Source organism: Poecilia reticulata, chromosome 14 (assembly GCF_904066995.2).
Source record: "Poecilia reticulata chromosome 14, P_reticulata-male-v2, whole genome shotgun sequence".
Classification (NCBI taxonomy): Eukaryota; Metazoa; Chordata; class Actinopteri; order Cyprinodontiformes; family Poeciliidae; genus Poecilia; species Poecilia reticulata.
In genome coordinates this window covers 12,383,475-12,403,087 of record NC_088843.1, presented here as the reverse complement: position 1 = coordinate 12,403,087, position 19,613 = coordinate 12,383,475, and the positions used below count along the sequence as shown (strand labels likewise).

Sequence of the window (19,613 nt, the reverse complement as noted above, 5' to 3'; positions counted from 1 at the left end):
TTTGGCATTTGTAGCTGTAATATGACAAAAAAATTTAAAGGTTCATGATGATTTGCAAGAGACCATGTTGTCCATTTAATGTGTTAGAACAACAGAGACAAACAACCTGATATTTAAGTTGCCAAGTTAGTCTCATAACGAACTAGAAGACTGACAAACAGGAAGTGAAGCAGCAAACAGGTGTCATAGTAACCTCCCTCTGTAGGTTACTAGACAGGTTCTTCACTGGATTTTGTATTGCTAACTCGAGAGAGTGAAGAGACGCAGGTGGCTGAGCCACTTTAGGACAAAAAAGGTAGGGTTTTCTCCATAGTTTATTACAAACAATGTGGTCAGAACGCACTCATACATGACCACTGAGACTTTTTGAGAACTCTTTTTCTAAGATTTTGTGACATTGGTGGTTTTATTTGAAGTGAACAGAAAGGGAAGGACAGAGAGTGAAGACATGAGATCAGGAGTCAAAACCCCCATGAATCCCAGCAGCTTCTGAATGTGGGACATCCAGTTAAAGACCCATTTCTCCAGCCTCATGCTTGTCTGAAATTGTTCTCCTGTTAGGAGCTGAACCCCTTTTCTAGTTTCTTAGACCTTTCAGCTGTTTTTTAAAGGAGTTCCCTGTGTTAAGCTCTATCTATTATTCCATCAACTCTGAACTGCTCGTGTGTCAGTGCTGAAGAAAAGCATCTCCAAACCGTGAAAATGGGACTTGTTTTCCCCCACCTTTCCATAAAGTCGAGATTTGTGGAGTTTATGACTAATAGCTGTCCTGACCACATATTCTCCTACCTGAACTGTAGTTCTCCATAGCAGCAGCAAAGTTACCATAAGCCTCTGTTATTAATGCTCTTTTTGTCTGTTAGTTTAGGTACATGGTTGTATGTTGGTTTTTATGCAGCAGAGTCATAATCTTTCCATTTTTAAGGCACAGATTAAGAAAATGTTCAATGCTTATTTTTGTTTGTTTGTAATGAAACCTGCTTTTAACTTCTTCACAGTCCCATCTCTCCACGCCGTAGGGGACTGTATCACTCCACCAGAATGTTTTGGGATTGTTCCAATGGATTTATCTCTGAAGGTCGTGCCTTTAAAACGAGGTGTCTGATCAGATGCCTGAATCATGTAAATCAAGTAAAATGGGAGCTGTGCTGTTTGGCTCAGTCGCAACCGTTCTACTCGTCTCCCGTTCCTCTCCATCATGATTCACGGCGGTCATTGACACCAACCTGGAGGAAGCAGTCTCAGTTCACCAAATTTAAAAGGCATTTTCCTCTTTCATTATAGGTTTCTGTGGTGGATCTGATTAAGACAAAGCTAAATTTCCAATGCTGGAATCAGGAGATTTTGGTGTGGTCTCTCAGCTGTTGGCGGCTGCCCAAAAACATTCGACCAGCGTTGGTAAAGTCTGGATTTCGGTGCTGTTTGTCTTCCGCATCTTCGTCCTCATGACAGCCGCTAAAGAAGTGTGGCAAGATGAGCAGTCCAATTTCTTATGTGACACCAACCAACCTGGTTGTCAACTTGGTTGCTACGACAAGACCTTCCCAGTTTCTCATGTTCGCTTCTGGGTTATGCAAATCATCTTTGTCTCCACACCAACGCTCGTTTATCTGGGGTTTGTAGTTCACAAAATCCGCATTGACAAAAAGAAGAAACAAACCAGTCCCACTGAAGATCAAAACCACCAAACTCCTAATAAAGACTTGAACAGTGAGCCTGAAGTGCCGTTAAAAGGTGCAGTCCGCAAAATGTACATCGTCAATGTAGTTTCTAAGATTCTGTTGGAAATAGTCTTCTTTGTAGCTCAGTACTACCTGTACGGATTTGGCCTTCAGTCGATGTACACCTGTGAACAATGGCCCTGCCTTACCAAAGTGTTCTGCTACGTGTCCCGACCCACAGAGAAAACAATCTTCATCATTTTCATGCTTCTAGTAGCTTTAATATCTCTGCTTCTCAATGTGATAGAGTTGGGCTACATATTTTGGAAGAAAAAAAAGAAAAATTCTGGACGTCCCTGGGTCCAAAGTAATACAGATCGTAGATCAAGTAAGACCGATTTACTTGATCGTAAATCGACTGAGATTGAATTGAGTGAGATCGATTTACTCGATCGTAAATCGAGTAAATCAATCTCACTCGATCGTAAATCGAGTAAGATTGATTTACTCGATCATAAATCGAGTGAGATCGATTTATTCGATCGTGAATCGAGTAAATCGATCTCACTCGATTTACGATCAAGCAAAATGAGTAAGAACGATTTACTTGATCTTAAATCGAGGAATTTCAGCAATAAGAGCTATGTGTAGATCTAAAGATTCACTGGCAAATAGAAAAACTCATAATCCCTGAATATCTGGGAGATTTTTTCTCCCCTCTTGGACCCATTTTTGAGTTTTTGATGTGAAAAAACTGATTCAACTTTTTGGGCACAACATAACCTTATCAATGTGTTCTGGTTGATTTCACTTGCTCAAAATCAAGTTTGCATTAATTGCACAAGTAAAAAGGACTGCCACCTGACCATTCAATTGTCATTTGACATAAGAGAACCTTTGAGTAAGAGACATGTGTATGAAATTACTCGTCTTTTGCTGTCTTCAACAAGTTTTCTTTCACAGAAAACTAAACAGGAAGGCTGCTGAAGGCAGCTGCTATCAAAGAAATGTATCTGAGGCCATCATGTCCAAAACATTCTACATACAAATGTGTTTCATATATTCATTTTAGCAAACTGTTTTATATTTGCCTTTCACTGCATTGTTATGCATTATTTTGTGTAATTGTTTTACAGGATTTATAGCAAATGACACTATGAAACAATACAGCAGAACTTGAACTTTTGTTTTTGTTTTGCCTGTTTTTTTTGGGGGGGGGGGGTTTAGAAAGAATAAAAGTCTTGACTGTTTTAGCTACATTTTTAGGTGAAAAGTGACATAAACATGATGGTAGTGATGAGGAAACCACTGCTCATCTCACACTGCACAAGGTTCTGTCACAGTGCTGCGTTGTAGAGGGACCCAATTTGTTGGCTGAAACATACGAGATTTTAATGGAAATGAATATAAAAAGTAACAGGCAGTGATAGAAGGATGCAGGATGAGGAAACAGACATGAAAGACATGAAAAGCAAATGACAGAATCCAGCACAGAGTGGAGGAAAATGAGCAGCTAAAGTTCTGGGGAGCTTGCTTACTGACAAGTCAAGTCAGTCAAAAAGTAAAAATGAAAAGTTGTTATCCAGACTAAAATTACTCCGTTAGCCGAATCCAACTCTGAACAAAAGGGGGGTTTATCTTTGATTTAAAGGAACTCAGTGTTTCAACATATTTACAGTTTTATGGAAATTCGTTCCAGATTAGCGGAGCATAGAAACTGAAAGCTGATTCTCCGTGCTTGGATCTAATTCTGGAGGTGCAGAACTTGAACTAGAGTGTCCAGTAGATCTGAAAAGTTGACACAACAGGTCTTTATTGTGTTTAGGTGTAAAGCCATTCAGTGAATAAACTGGTAATGTTTTCCTATGCTTAGTTTTTCTCAGTCTCTTAATTAAAATTCTCAAAACTGTGTGATTGATCTTCAAATCATTGTGTCACCTGTGCACATAAAAAAGTCACATTTTGTTGAACAAGTTGCAAGTGGTTATGTAAAATGCTTTGCTTTTTTCTACATTTTAAATTACTTTTGTCATGTTGATCAAAACGTACTTTACGGTTAGGCCTGTTACGATAACAAATTTTGGTGGACGAATGGTCTAAAAAATTATTGCGATAAATGATCATATTGTTTCAAGACCTTTTGACACTGATTTAATGGAAATGACTAATAATGCATGTGATTTCTTGCCATAGAAAGATACACTTTATTTTCAAAAGAACACATAACACTGGAACTAATAAACTAAATAAGCAAAACAACCAAAAACAAAAATAAAATGGATTCTCAGTATCCATTAACAAAAAACGTACTTTAATAAAAACTAAACAACATAAAGCCAAAGTGGAAATAAATACTGCATTCAACCAAGAGTGCAGATTATAAAGTCTATATTGCCCTTCAGTAATCACTAGATTTAAATAGAGAAGATGGGCACATCCGACTACCTAATGCAGTAGTTCACACTACACAATTTTTTTGCCCCATTTTTACCCTTATGACAATCTTAGATCGTTCACCAATCTAAGATTGTCTTGGTGATTTCGTAACCGATCATCCTGCAGTGTGTGGTGTGTTACGGTAGATCGTCGTGGCCGCTCCGATCTAAATCAGGGGTTTTCCCCGACTGGGAGCTTAAGCTGAATGTGACAGGTAGCCAATCAGAAAGCACGGATTCTCCTCCGTGCTTTTTGAGGGGAAATTACGGAGGGGAATCCCAAACAGCTGACACAGCGCAACACAAAGTCTGGACATTTGAGATGATATGTGGAAACAACATTAATATTTATTCAATATTTCGTGCAAAGAATATAGAAATGACAAGGAGAGGAGTTGAAGCCAAATTGATAAACCCGGTAACCCGGATAAACTTTTCAGCTGTTCTTTGTTAACTTGACATAACGATTTTCATTAAGTCAGGACTTTACGCTGACTCTAGCCACATGCATCACAGGTAGATTCTAGTAAAGCATTGATTTAACCATTATTTTGTGCCCATGTGGCTGGACACCACAAGGCACGATCGTACCCGATTGAACCGTTATACGTAGGATTTCTGTCGGCTAATGTGTCTCTCAGATTTTGAAAATGGGCCGACAGTCGGCCAACAACTCGTGTAGTGTGAGCTGGACATTACACCGAGGAAATGAGGAAGGGAGGGTCAGTGGAGAGCACCGGACACAGATGAAAAAAAGTATACTTTAGTATACTAAATTTTAACATACTTTAGTATACGTTTATCAATGTACTTAAACTGTACTATTTTAGAACAGCTAATTTTGTGCTTTAGTAGTATTTAAATAGTATTAAATTGCAACTAATAGTATATTTTAGTATACTATATGTAACCGGGTTCTGCTTCACTCCACCGTACCAGGCCGGCCCAAGTAACCCCTCGACTCTGCGTTGTGTAGTTTTTAATGAAGACGAGGAGTTTCTGGGTGATCTGCAGTTTATTTCCTGAATGAGAACATATCGGGTTCGAATCAGTGCAACGGCTCAGCTTCAATCAGCACACTCTCGTGCAGCTTTCACAGACTGGCACTAATTACAGTAAAAATCATGTTTTAAAGATCATACAATGAAGAATACAATAATAAATGATGTACCTGAATGAGAACATATCGGGTTCGAATCAGTGCAACGGCTCAGCTTCAATCAGCACACTATAACAGAGCGAGCGTTATGTTAGCTTTTTAACTTGGCACATGAAGTGTTTTATAATAGAATTACAAGTACAAAAATTGATGCCAGGCACGTATCAAGTAAATATTAATTACACACTATTTATCTAAGTTAATAACAATTATGTTTTATCTGTTGCTAACATTTTTTACTAGGTATGCTGAAGAATGCAACTCACGTCTCGTGCAGCTTTCACAGACTGGCAGAGTACAGGAGCCAGCAGCATATAACCAGCCACACAGAGAGGGGGTGCTATTTCCCCATTGCACTGATACATAAAGCAAGTGGGATTCTACAGCCTAAACACTTTTACATATACATACTTTTTTGGAACAACTTCAACTGTACTTAGAGTGTACTTAAAGTATACTTTTTAAATATAATATTTCAGAGCTTTATTATTATGTTTTGATATAATTATTATATTTTGAGTGTAATAATTCTGTCTCAGAATTATATTAAAAATATATATTTCATATAATTCAAATATATTTTAAATATACTATTAATATATTAGTAACGTATTTAAATTACACCTAATTTTAATTTTTGATTTCCTGCTATTGATAATAAACTACAATTTTAATTACTCGTGAAAGTCTTTATTCCTACGTACCTATTTCGCACATGACATGCATAACTACACTACAGTACTTACATTGTTTTAGGCTAAAATTACATGGAAAGATGAATTACACAAGATGTCCAAGGTAATTCAAATATTTTTGTTTTATTACTGACATTTTAAAATTGTCCAATTTTACTCACAACTTTATGAACTTTACATAAATTATCAGTTTACACATCAAAAGTGAACACATGAACATGAAAATTTAAGTGTGACAATAAAACATGACAGTGAGGATCAATGACAGAACATTCCCGTTCACTGCACCTTACGGAAAGCTACAAAAGAACAATAGAGCAATTAAACAGAGAAAGCATTTGTATTTAAAGAGAACAGAAAAATGGCAAATAAAAAAATAATACTTACAATTTTAAGACGTTTTGTACTCGCTGTGTATAAGCACATCATAAGAACTGATGATGATTGGGACCGGATGCCTGGGGTGGAGAAACATTTCTGGGTGACTTATTTGCTTGTTTATGTTAGAAGTAGAAAAAAATAGTCAGCAATATCATAGAATCAGTTGATGTTGGCATTAACTATGAAGCCGTTTTAAGTGTGGAGACAAACTACCTTAAAATCTTTCCATCCATGATCTGAACACACTGATCCTTGCAGGGTGGTGAGGGGGGCTGGTGATGCCCAGCTCCAGCAGTCATCAGATGAGAGGCAGGGTTCACCCTGGACAGGTCACCAGTCCATCACAGGGCCCTGAAAGTCAACAACAAATAAAAAAAATGAAAGATAAATGTTAGATTAACAAGAAGAAAAAAATGATTTCCAGTTACCTTTAAATCAAATCATGTTTATTAAGCACTTAGTGTTGGTAACACACCAGTTTTTGTTGTTGAAAATGTAGCTATCTCCTCATTGAAAAAACAAACTTACATCATGAAGACAATGTGGAGGTTCATCCTCAGAGCTGGTTGGTGATCTGGTGGAGTCAGAGCTTCTTCTGAGACAGAAAGTCTTTAGGTTTTCTAACACCCGATTTCTCTGGCTTCCTCTTTCATCTTCATTTGCTTAGTTAGACTGCAAACATATGTTGAAGATAAAATCATTGATGAAAGAGTTAGAACAACAACCTCACAATATCAAGGTCTCTCTGTCTTATGGAGCTTAATTAAAACCAGGTTAGTTTATTAAAGTATACGTCGCAATAAACAGTCTCCATGCAGTTATAACATGAAGCTGAACGATTGCTATAGCAATAATCACACAAATCACAATAAAATTGATAAATTATTTAAGAAACCAACGTAAGTTATATATCTTTACTTCACTGTTTATAATTAAATGAAGATAATTAATAAGCAAACTTACCACCAGCTAGCAACACTTAGCAGCCTTCGTCCCTCCGGGCTCCTTTTGTGACACACATTTCATTTCCATCAGTTGTTGTCCCGTTGTGTTGTCGTCTAACTCGGACTAGGACGTCACCAGCTTTAATTTACCAAAATTAGTAACTATTATCAAGACCTTCTCTACTTTTAAGGCATTATGCCAGTAAAAATGGCAAATTTGAACAGCGTCTGTTATCTTCCCTGCTTAAAGTTTTTTCTTCTCTTTGTGGCGTTTTTTAAATAAATGAAAATGTGCAATACCGCCACCATCTGGTCTGGAGTATGAACTGGAGCTAATGCCGTTGATTATAAAGTTTTACATCACACATCTGAAAATTGATTGGATACTTTCTTAAAAATTACATCATGATGATCCTTTTTTTATTGTATGCAATTTTAATAAATAGTAAAAGATTATTCATATAATATTCATATTCATTTATATTTTGTTAACTTAAAGTATACTTATATTTAATATATTAAAAGTGTATTTTGGTACAATTATGTTTAAGTGTGTTTAAAGTACTAATTTCGAACTTGGTACAGGTGTATTTTTAGTATACTTCAGATATACTTACAGGTAGTACAATTAACATTTAGTATACTTAAAGTGTACTTTCACAAATGTAAGTATGTTTGAAGTATACTAAAGTATACTTTTTTTGCACCCAGGCTAGCTGAGCCTTTTTTCATTCAGTGTCAGTAACAGAAAGAATAAAAGGCAGGAAGAGACGATAAAGCCGATAATTAAAATGAGGTTGATAGGTTTAATTTATCGTGCGATTAATTGATTAATCGTTTATCGTGACAGGCCTATTACGGGTCTGTTGAATTGTCTTGAGCTCCACAACATTTAAGCATCTGTTCATCCTATAAGTCTTAACGTACAAAATTCCTGAACAAGTTGTTATAATATAAATCATATTTTAAATTAATTTCCATTACACTTTTTTGTAAATCTGCCCTGAAATGTAAAATTTCTCCCAGGTGAGTCCTAAGTTTCTCCAATGTAGGTAGATGTGTGGAGCATTACATCAAATGGATTGATTGTATATCTCATGAACCATGAACAGACAAATAACACAACGGTACATTTATGATAATGGAAGGACAAGGATTTGGATGGAGTGAACAGCCAGAGAAAAGAGGAATGAGGCTGTGACAGAGGAGCTAGGAGGGAAAACAGAAGAAGAGGCAGAAGAAGATGAAGACATCTGCCTGTTTCCATCACTCCAGCATCAACAGAGAACGGTCTGCGACCCACAAACTGCTCCTCATTCCTCAACCTCATTGAGGAATTTTTCTCTGCATGGAGGTGGAAAGCAAAGGAAGACTGCACTGTGATCCCTTTCATTAAGGAGATTGTCGTATCTTCCTTTTGCTACTTTAGTTATTAGTTATTTTTTTAGGCTAGATGCATCTAGGGTTAGGTATAAATGCAGCTACTAAAATTAAGGATGTCTTATCTTAGCCTTGCAAATTCTCGCATCACTAATTACAACAATCAGAAACATACAGCAGAAAAAGTAAATTTTTCTGAAGACAAAATTAAACCACACACTAAAAAGGATTCAGCAGCTTTTAGTTGAAACAGGGTTAAAGGAACCTACTAAAGAGATTTGAGATCAAGCGGTTTGTTCGGTTTTTAACATTTGTGTTCTTCACACCAGCCACACAATTGTTGAATTGGCGTAATAGTCATGTCACATTTTCAGCACCAAGGCAATTCAAAGTGCTTTACGTGAATTAAAAAGTGCTTTACATGAATGTGTAATTGTCTTGATTTTATGGAGAATCCATGTGTGCATCATCTCCAGAGGTTTCACAGTCGTTCCCAGAACAGAACCAGCCAGATTGTTTGGTCTTTTTAAGTCCCTGGCTCTGCTCTTGCTGCTACCCCAGCAGATGATAGATGATAACATTCCCAATTTGAAAATATTAAATGTTTCCAGTGCAACATTTCACTTGAATTCCAGAAGTTTGGAAGAATTCAACACTTGTATCTTTTCATTGCTGATCAAAATTTCCACTGCTGCTATACCTGTTTTTGGACACCAGGGGTCACCCTTTAAATGCAGCAGTCTTTTTTTCCACAGCAGAGGGTTTGTCTGTGCTGCGACAGACTGGCGACCTGTCCAGGGTGACTCCGCCTCTTGCCCGGAAAGTTAGCTGGAGATAGGCTCCAGAAACCCTCCTGACCACACCGAGGGACAAGGGTGTAAAGAAAATGGATGGATGGATGGATGGATGGATGGATGGATGGATGGATGGATGGATGGATGGATGGATGGATGGATGGATGGATGGATGGATGGATGGATGGATGGATGGATGGATGGATGGATGGGCTTAGAGAGAAAAAACATCCAACAATTCAAATTGAAATTTAGTGTCATAAACCAATATATATTTGGCTTTTATTGTAAATTTTTCTCAATGAGGAGCAGACAATACAGATTGAAGCATGGGTATTTATACATTTCAATAATTTTCTCCACACAATCTCCCACTTGAGCAGGTCTACCTTAACCTTTACAGTATCAAAATATCAGGTTCTAAAGTTAATACAACTTCAGTAGAAATATACAGATGATTTATAATTTATTAAGCAAAACTGAAGTAAGATGGAGAATATATTTTTAGAAAAAAATAAGTGTATAATTAAACTGTTGATTAAATTTATTATCAGAAATCTTTTTTTAGGATCCCACCATTGCATTTCTATTTACAGCTTTAACTGGGCAATTAGATTTATTTTATTTTCCAGTCGATTTCTTGTAGACTGCTGGGTTTAAGATCATTGCCTTGTTCATGTCTGACCCGTTGCTCTCAAACAGAAAGCTTCTCATTTGTTTCTCAAATACTTCTTGTAGAAAGGAGTTCATGTTTTCTTTTTTTTCAATTAATGCAGAGTGTCTGCATCAGCTGAGTTTTAGATGTGGAACAGAAAGTCATAGCTGCAACAAGTCCAAATATTTAGGGCTGGGAGACTCGGCTGAAAAAATTAAATACGACATAAGCGTTTCATATAAGTTGATATTGATAATTACTGTTTGTTTGTTTGTTTGAGGTATCTGAAATACGGACAAAGTTCTGACAAACTTTCCCATATTATCCTCAGTTTCCTTTAAAGCTGTTGGACTCATTTTCTCCTTTCACTTCATATTTTTAAGCCGCTACGAGGCACTTTGGCGAAACATGAAACTGCTGCTGTGCAAGTTACTCAAGAGGTTGTTGCTAGGTAACCAAAGAGCAAGTGAATTAATTTGACCTCATCGTGGAAACATGATCTGCAACCCAGGGATGCATTTTTATGGTTGAAATGAAAAGATTGTTAAGCAGAATGTCTGTGTGATCAACGCAGTTGAACCCGTCTCCCTGCAAACCAGATGGGAGGATCAAAGCAGAGGTTGCATGCAAAGTCCAAATATTTAGGGCTTGGAGATTTGGCTGCAGCTGAATCGATACTAGTCCGCGATAATGACTGCGCCACAGGTACGAGGAAGAGGAACAAACCGGTTCAAAGATGGTTTTCATTTTTAAGTCAAGAGACTTTTTGTCACTTTAAAACTCGGTGGGAAGCAAACAGTTGAGTTTGAGTTTTTTTTCTTTTGTTACCAAAAATCAGGGAAAGACTCAGACAGCCTAGACTGGAGACCTAAGATTACAGATAAGAGTTCAACTAAGATTAAAGAAATCATTAAAAATCAGCTGCTTCCAAGTCGCATCCAAAAGCTAATCTATTTGTGGATCATTTTTCCTTTAGTCCTGATTCATAGTCATACTTTCAGTAGGTATTAAAGTTATTACTTTTGAATTAAGCCAAAAGAACGCACAATTATTAAAATGTGAAAAACAGAAGGTGCTTAATAGCAATGTTACCTTTAATGTAAAAGTACTTTATGTTTAGATTCTGGAAAACCTAAAAAAGTTTATTTTTACCTCTCAACTTGAAGTATTATTATACACAGTAGCACTCTGATTACTTAAACCAAAAAACAATTATGAAATCTGAAAAATAGTAATTCAATCAAACGAAAATTTAAAGCTGATTCCTTAATGTTGCACCTTTAAATCTTGCAGGTATTATGATTTTCAACTGTATATATTTTTTTCCATATACATAGTTTTGAATGGTTGATAATCATTCATGCTGTAAAATGAGGGACTTAAGTTGCTTGGAAAACATAAGTGAGTAAGATGAGTGCTGATGCCCTTTTTTTCCATCTTGTTTAAGCCACAGCTGTACAATCCAGATCAGCTGCTCATGTTAAAGAGATGTCTTGCTAATGATCAGTAAATCAAGTGCAGGTAAGTATTTCTATCAATGTATATTTTTACTTCATTGTTAATGTTGTTTTTTATATCCAAAGCCTTTATGGTACTTCACAATTTTACACAAGTTTAAACACCTTTTGTGATCTTTTCATTTCTGGTTTTACAGATTTACCTGCAGATAAACGTCTGAGCTACAATGGGAGACTGGAAAGTCTTAGAGAAGGTACTGAAGAGTGCCCAGAAACACTCCACCAGTGTAGGGAAGATCTGGCTTGCAGTGCAGTTTACCTTTCGTCTCTCGGAGCCGCTGGAGACAAAGTGTGGGGAGACGAGCAGTTCGTCTTTATAAGCGACACCAAGCAGCCTGGTTGTTAAAACGTTTGCTACTACAAGACTTCTCTATTTCTCACATCCGTTTCTGGGTGATGCAGGTCATCTTTGTTTCTGCTCCCCCTCTCATTTACCTGGGCCATGTCCTTCATAAGGTCCTCACCGAGGAAGAGAGGAGCAACCCATCCAAGGAACCTGGTAGTAAACCCAACAAGGCCGATGAGAATCTGCGAAGTGCTTTGCTGCTAACATATGTCCCAAACGTTGTATTGAAAACATTGTTTCAAGCTGGTTTTATTGCCACTCAGTGCTTCCTGTACGGTTTTAAACTCCTGCCTATGTACACATGCAACAGCTACACTTGCCTTAATATGATGAACTGCTACATGTCCCAACCTACAGAGACGACATTTTTCCTCATCTTCATGTTTGTGGTGGACTGTGTTTCGATGACTCTTAATGTGGCTGAAATGAACAGCTTTGGTTCGAAAAAAATCGTGGACGGACTTTGTCACATGCAGTCAAAGATGGAAGATGAATGTCCAAATGCAACATCCACTCCATCTACACTGTAAAAAAAAGTCAGTAAATTTAAGGTAAAAAGTGGTTTTGTTATGATTCATGTCCTGTCCATGCTGTGTTAAGCACTCATTCAGTTCACCTGCCACGCCTGATTGCTTACCTGTTCCACCTGGGCCTTGCCCTACTTAAACACCCCTCAGCCTCTGCTTCCCTGCCAGATTATCGACAGCCACGAGCCAGTAGAGATCCAGCGTTTCCTGCCAAGCCTTCTGTGTTTCTTCGACCCCCCCTTCTGACCACGAATTTACCCCTCCTGCCAAGCCCTTCACGGATCCCTTCTATTCTGGATTTCTGGACCCTGACCCAAGCTCTGCCTCACGACCACCGATTACTGCCTGCCCCTCTAAGCTAAGTCTGCTCTCTGTCCTCCTGTGTATGACCTCTGCCTGTTTTTCGACAAAGTCTCTGGGTGCTGCATCTCGGATCTCCCCGTGGAGATCTTCCTTGCCTCCACAGAAGCCTGTTCCTCTGGTTTCCTGCATCTCCCTGTCATCAGACCCTCTGTTCCTCTGCTCCACCCGTCCACTGCTCTACAGGTCAGTTAAGCTGAACATTTCTAAGATACCCCTCCTTTGTCCGTGCTTCACCAGTCTTCTCCCCTCTCTCCTCAGTGCTGTGTTTGATGACCTCTCCCTTAGCTGAAACCAGTATCTGAAAAAATAAACTTTGTTTTCTTTTTTATACTCCTGTGTGTGGTTGAATTTCCGGGTCCCCTCTGAGTACCCTTACAGTATAATCTGGCCGCTATGGACCCGTCACCCACACAGGAGTGGCGTTCCAGTGTTGAAGGCGCTATTAACCGCCTGGAAGCTAACATGCAAGAAATGATGTCTATGCTTGATAAGATGTCCTCCTCTCCTCCCCCAAAGAGCACTTCTCCTAGCCCCAAGGCTTCTAAGTCTGGCTACCAGGTCTCTCCCATTTATGAGCCCCGTCTGTCGCCTCCGGAGGTGTTCAAGGGTGAGCAGAGTCAATGTCGTCTTTTCATTACTCAATGTGAGATTGTCTTTGAACTGCAACCATCATCTTTCCCCACTGAACGTGCTAAAGTAGCCTATGCTATTTCTCTTCCTCTCGGGGAAGGCCAAGTTATGGGGTACTGCTGAGTGGCAGAAGGACTCCCTCATTTGTTATCAGTTCAAGGACTTTTCTAAGGAGCTAATCAGAGTCTTCGATCCTGTTCTGCCTGAGAGGGAGGCTGCACGTGGTTTGCTCAAACTCAAACAAGGCAGGAGGCGAGTCACAGAGTACATAATTGACTTTCATGCTCTTTCTTCAGGAAGTGATTGGAACGATGAGGCACTATGTGACGCTTTCTACCAGGGTCTCAGTGAGGAGGTAAAGGATGAACTGTCTACACGGGATGCTCCCAAGGATTTGGAGGAACTGGAGACTCTGGCCACAAGGATCGACATGAGGCTTCATGAGAGAAGGTTGGAGAGGGGTTCTTTCAGTCGTACTTACCAAGTTGAACGTGTTCCCAGGCCACAGCAATCGGTCTCATCCCCACCTTTGAGCTCATCTCCCACCTCTCCGGCGGAGGAGCCTATGCAGATAGGTCGATCACGCTTATCCCTACAAGAGAGAGAGCGGAGACTTAAGAGAGGCCTTTGTTTCTATTGTGGTGGAGAGGGTCACCTACTTCGTCTGTGTCCAGCAAAAGGCCAGGCTCAGTAGGAGGTAAGAGGCTCCTGTTGAGTCAAAAGAGATTTAAATCCTCTCCTTTCTCTGTTCAGGCCTTTCTCCAAACTGACTGCCTTACCAAACACCTATCTGTCTTTATTGATTCAGGAGCAGACACTGAGTTCATGGACCGTGGCCTTGCCGAATCTCTTGGTATCCAACTCCTACCCACCTCTAAGCATCTTGAAGTTTTGGCTATTGACGGCCATGTACTTCACCAGGTCACCCACGAAACGGGCCCCATTAAGTTTAGTATTTCCGGGAATCACCATGAAGTCATTTCCTTCCTGATAATAAATTCCCCTGGTCTCCCTGTCATTTTGGGGGCCACTTGGTTGAGAAAACACAACCCCCACATTGACTGGGTTAGGGGCGAGGTGTTGGGCTGGTCACCATCTTGCCATTCCACCTGCCTCTTAGCGGCTTCGGTCCCATGTACTGTCCCTATCTCGGGACAGGAGACCTACCCCGACCTATCCAAAGTACCTGCTGTTTACCATGACCTTAGGGAGGTCTTTAACAAGCATCGAGCCACTGCCCTTCCACCCCATCGACCCTATGATTGTGCTATTGATTTGCTCCCTGGTACCTTTCCTCATAGAGGTCGTCTTTTCCCCCTCTCTGGCCCAGAGGATAAGGCCATGAGGGATTATGTCAGTGACTCACTCAAGGCAGGCATCATCCGTCCTTCTTCCTCCCCAGCTGGTGCAGGATTCTTCTTTGTGGGCAAAAAGGATGGTTCCTTAAGACCCTGTATTGACTACAGAGGATTGAATGACATCACAGTCAAAAACCGTTACCCACTTCCTCTAATGAACACTGCCTTCGATCTGATCCAGGGATCCACTGTTTTTACTAAGTTAGATCTTAGAAATGCCTACCATCTGGTCCGGATAAAAGAGGGGGATGAGTGGAAGACAGCCTTTAACACCCCAACCGGTCATTATGAATACCTTGTAATGCCCTTTGGCCTGTCCAATGCTCCTGCTGTGTTCCAGGCACTTGTCAATGATGTCCTCAGGGACATGGTTGGTCGTTTTGTATATGTCTATCTGGATGACATTTTGATTTTTTCTAAGAATCTCACAGCCCATCAAGCTCATGTCCGTTCTGTCATTCTCCGCTTGCTGCAGAATAACCTGTTAAGGCAGAAAAGTGTGAGTTCCACAAACAGTCAACTTCATTCTTGGGTTTCGTCATCTCTCCTAACAGGATTTCCAGCAAGACAGATGCCATCAAGAATTGGCCCCACCCACAAGACCGCAAGCAACTTCAAAGATTTCTGGGGTTTGCAAACTTTTATCGCCGGTTCATCCACAATTTCAGCTCTGTAGCCTCTCCACTTCATGCACTTACCTCATCCAAATGCAAGTTTGTTTGGGATAAGGCTGCTGCTGAGTCATTCGAGCACCTTAAGAGGGTTTTCACCTCAGCTCCTGTCCTCCGCACACCGGACCCGTCCCGCCAATTCATTGTTGAAGTGGATGCTTCTGCCTCCGGGGTGGGAGCCATACTCAGTCAGAGGTGCACTGATGGCAAGACTCACCCATGTGCCTTCTTTTCCAGAAAACTGTCTTCTGCAGAGACCAACTATGATGTTGGTGACCGTGAACTACTGGCAGTTAAACTGGCACTTGAGGAGTGGAGGCACTGGCTTGAGGGAGCTAAGGAACCTTTCATGGTTTGGACTGATCATAAAAATCTGCAGTACCTCAAGTCAGCAAGGAGACTCAACCCCAGGCAAGCCAGGTGGGCCTTGTACTTCTGTCGCTTTAATTTTTTACTGTCTTACAGACCGGGGAGTAAGAACGCTAAACCAGACGCACTCTCCAGGCTTCATGAGACTATGGAAGAGGGTCAAGAGGTAAAGCAGGTGGACTATGTGCTCCCCACGTCAGTGCAGCTAGCAGTTTCCAAGCTAGAGCTGGAGCAGAAAATAAGAGAAGCCCATCATCTAAGCCCCATCCCTGAGAACTGTCCTAAAGATCGACTCTTTGTTCCGGAGCAGCTAATACCTGAGGGACTGTCATTTTGTCATGAGTCTAGACTTTTCTGTCATCCAGGAGTCACTAAGACCCTATCTGTGATCAGGAGTTGTTTCTGGTGGGAAAGTATGCTACAAGATGTTACTGAGTTCATCAAGGCTTGCAGAGTTTGCTGTCAGGCTAAACCATCCTGTCGGCCACCCTCTGGGCTTCTGCGACCCCTCCCTGTTCCACACCGCCCATGGTCCCACATATCCATGGATTTTGTGACTGGTCTACCCTCTTCCAATAACCACTCTGTCCTTCTCACAGTCGTTGATCGCTTCTCCAAGATGTCCCACCTGATTCCTCTTCGCAAACTGCCTTCCTCCAAGGAGCTGGGAGGGATTCTGGCCCATGAGGTGTTTCGCCTGCATGGGCTGCCCTCTGACATTGTTTCTGACAGGGGACCCCAGTTTGTCTCTAGATTCTGGAAGGAATTCTGTGGTCTCCTGGGTATCACAGTGAGTCTCTCATCAGGGTTCCACCCTCAAACTGACGGACAAACGGAGAGGATCAACCAAGAAGTGGAGACCAAGCTTCGGATGCTATGTGAACATGATCCCTCCTCTTGCTCACAGAACCTACCATGGGTGGAGTATGCACTCAACTCTCTCCCTTCTACTTCTACAGGGCTGTCCCCCTTTTACACGGTTTACGGTTACCAACCTCCTGTGTTGTCTCTTCAAGAAAGGCCCACTAGAGTCCCATCTGCCCATGCCTCAGCCTTGAAGTGCCAGCAGGTATGGCGTCCGTGCTTCACCAGTCTTCTCCCCTCTCTCCTCAGTGCTGTGTTTGATGACCTCTCCCTTAGCTGAAACCAGTATCTGAAAAAATAAACTTTGTTTTCTTTTTTATACTCCTGTGTGTGGTTGAATTTCCGGGTCCCCTCTGAGTACCCTTACAGGTTTTGGTTCATTTGAATTACTTTGAGTGTGAAATGTTCATGCATGCAAGTTAAAACTCTGGAGAACACGTTTGCTTTTGTTTCAATACTTTGGTAATGCTTGGAAGTACAAAGCTTGGCATCAGAGCTAATATTTAATATTTTCCTTTGACCTCTTGACTCTTGACAAGGATTTGGACGGGGTCAACAGCCGGAGAAAAGAAGAGTGAGGCTGTGACAGAGGAGTTAGGAGGGAAAACAGAGGAAGAGGCAGAAGAAGATGAGGACATCTGCTTGTTTCCATCAGTCCAGCATCAACAGAGACGGTCTGCGACCCACAAGCAGATGCTGATGGAGTTCTTCTCATCCTGCTCCTCATTCCTCAACCTCATTGAGGAACTTTTCTCTGCATGGAGGAGGAAAGTAAAGGAAGACTGCACTGTGATCCCTTCATTAAGGAGATTGTCTTATCTTATTTTTGCTACTTTAGTTTTTTTCCCCTTTGTGTGGTTTTCTGAATCACAAGTTACAGTAAAATCATAAACATGAATCTTGCCCAGTCTCTTGCCACTGATCTCCCATAATCATAATTTGCAATTCTTGTCATCAAAGCTTTATCCATAGTTAACAACAGTAAACAGGGTCTTGTCATTTTGAGGCTCTGACATGTTCATGTTTAAGAAAGAAACTGGCTTTTCCATTCTATTTTGTTGTTAGTATGACTTGCTGAGAAATGTTCTGCTTTGTAATTGTTGAAAATGTTTAAAAATTTTTGTAAATGTTTATTTAATTGAGCATTAAAGGAGGAAATATTTTTGTTTTCTTTATGACACTTGTTTTTTTTTCTGACTGACACCTTATCTTTTTCTCCATCTTCCTCATGGTTTGCATACTAGTCTTTCTATTCTTGTTTCATTACATCATTGTAGCGTGTGATTTCTGAATCTACTGGACGAGTTGGAGGTACAGAGAGGAGAGAGCAAAGAATGTGAACAGGAAACAAAAGTTAAAAATGCTAAAGGGAAAAACGGAAGAAGGAAATGACAGAATGAAATTGATCCGTGAATTGAAACAATTGTTTTTGCATCACATCATATGCTGCTTTAAAGGTTAAAACTAACAAAAGAGTAAGAGGTAAGATGTGCAAAATGTGACTTTACTGTAAAAAATGTATTTGCAAGACTGGTGGAAATATGCTCATATTTTTTTTATTATGTATGAGATTGTGAGATGTGTGACCAGTTTGGCTGCAAACTCAATGTTCTTGACACAAGGAGGATCAAACAACTTTGATACCCAGAGAGCAGCCACAACACAACACCATGTAGTAGTGAACTCATTAAAGCTCAAAACAGTCTGAAGAAAAGTCTTCTACAGTCCGCAATGACGAAAAGATGCTTTTCAAAAAATTCTGTCTTATCATCGTTCACAACTTCTCCTCCTGCTCGCTGATTGGCCCGTTTGAAATTTTACTGGAGAAATCCACTTCAATGAGAGAAAGCCCATACTGGGCAATGAAGCAAAGAGAAAATCGAGCGGGTTATTTTAGACCACAAAAGAAATTGTTTTTAAAATCGGAACAGCATTACTGTTTGATAACTTGCATTAAGAAGCTACAGTGTATCTCTGCATAAATATTCCTTTAGGTTACAGCTGAAGAAATCTGTCAAGGAAGGGCAGATCTTCTTTTATTGCAGCTTCTATTGTAGCTACATAGACTCTATTGGGTATTATCGCCTGACCATATCTCTAACAAATATTTGGTAACTTCTGAAGGGAATTGGTGTCACTTAGTTTTATTTAGAGGTATCAGAATAAAATGTGCCTCCAGATAAATATGGTTAATCACTTATGTGTTGAAAAGTTGAAAACTATGTAAAAACTTTTGGCATTTGTAGCTGTAATATGACAAAAAACGTAAAGGTTCATGATGATTTGCAAGAGACCATTTTGTCCATTTAATGTGTTAGAACAACGGAGACAAACAACCTGATATTTAAGTTGCCAGGTTCCCTCATAATGAAGGTAATAATTCTTAAGAACTAGAAGACGGATCAAACAGGAAGTGTCATAGTAACCCTCCCTCTGGAGGTTACTAGACAGGTTCTTCACTGGATTTTGTATTGCTAAGTCAAGAGAGTGAAGAGACGCAGGAGGCTCGCCCACTTTAGGACAAAAAAGGTAGGTTATTTTACATAGTTAGAAGCAATGTGATCAGAACTCACTCATACGTGACCACTGTGACTTTTTAGTCTCAGTGGTCTGTGGTCTGGTGGTCTGGTGGTCTGGTGTTCTCCTGTTAGGAGATGAACCCCTTTTCTAGTTTCTTAGACCTTTCAGCTGTTTTTAAAGGAGTTCCCTGTGTTTAGCTCTATCTATTATTCCATCAACTCTGAACTGCTCGTGTGTCAGTGCTGAAGAAAAGCATCTCCAAACCGTGAAAATGGGACTTTTTTTTCCCCCACCTTTCCATAAAGTTCAGATTTGTGGAATTTATGACTAATAGCTGTCCTGAC

General features: G+C 40.1%; 1 protein-coding gene, 1 long non-coding RNA gene and 1 pseudogene across 3 annotated transcripts; 2 read left to right on the top strand and 1 right to left on the bottom strand.

The window, feature by feature from the left end:
* Positions 1–3,570, top strand: LOC103475855 (gap junction Cx32.2 protein-like). Its single transcript, XM_081615778.1, has 2 exons — positions 1–295; positions 1,285–3,570. Exon 2 carries the CDS (start codon positions 1,326–1,328, stop codon positions 2,310–2,312), a length of 987 nt encoding a protein of 328 aa, XP_081471904.1. The 5' UTR covers positions 1–295; positions 1,285–1,325; the 3' UTR covers positions 2,313–3,570.
* A 2,979-nt stretch (positions 3,571–6,549) lies between these two features.
* Positions 6,550–7,424, bottom strand: LOC145554951 (uncharacterized). Its single transcript, XR_014091009.1, has 3 exons — positions 7,295–7,424; positions 6,860–7,003; positions 6,550–6,682 (listed from the first exon to the last, which is right to left on the bottom strand). It is a non-coding gene; the product is annotated as an uncharacterized LOC145554951 (long non-coding RNA).
* Positions 7,425–11,722: 4,298 nt separating this feature from the next.
* LOC145554945 (gap junction alpha-3 protein-like) lies at positions 11,723–17,069 on the top strand (annotated as a pseudogene). Its single transcript, XR_014091005.1, has 2 exons — positions 11,723–14,184; positions 14,296–17,069. The product of XR_014091005.1 is annotated as a gap junction alpha-3 protein-like (transcript).
* Positions 17,070–19,613: the final 2,544 nt, after the last annotated feature.

What these genes read in the sequence shown, in the direction of transcription:
- LOC103475855 (XM_081615778.1), top strand. Translation starts at nt 1,326, where the DNA reads ATGCTGGAATCAGGAGATTTTGGTGTGGTCTCTCAGCTGTTGGCGGCT.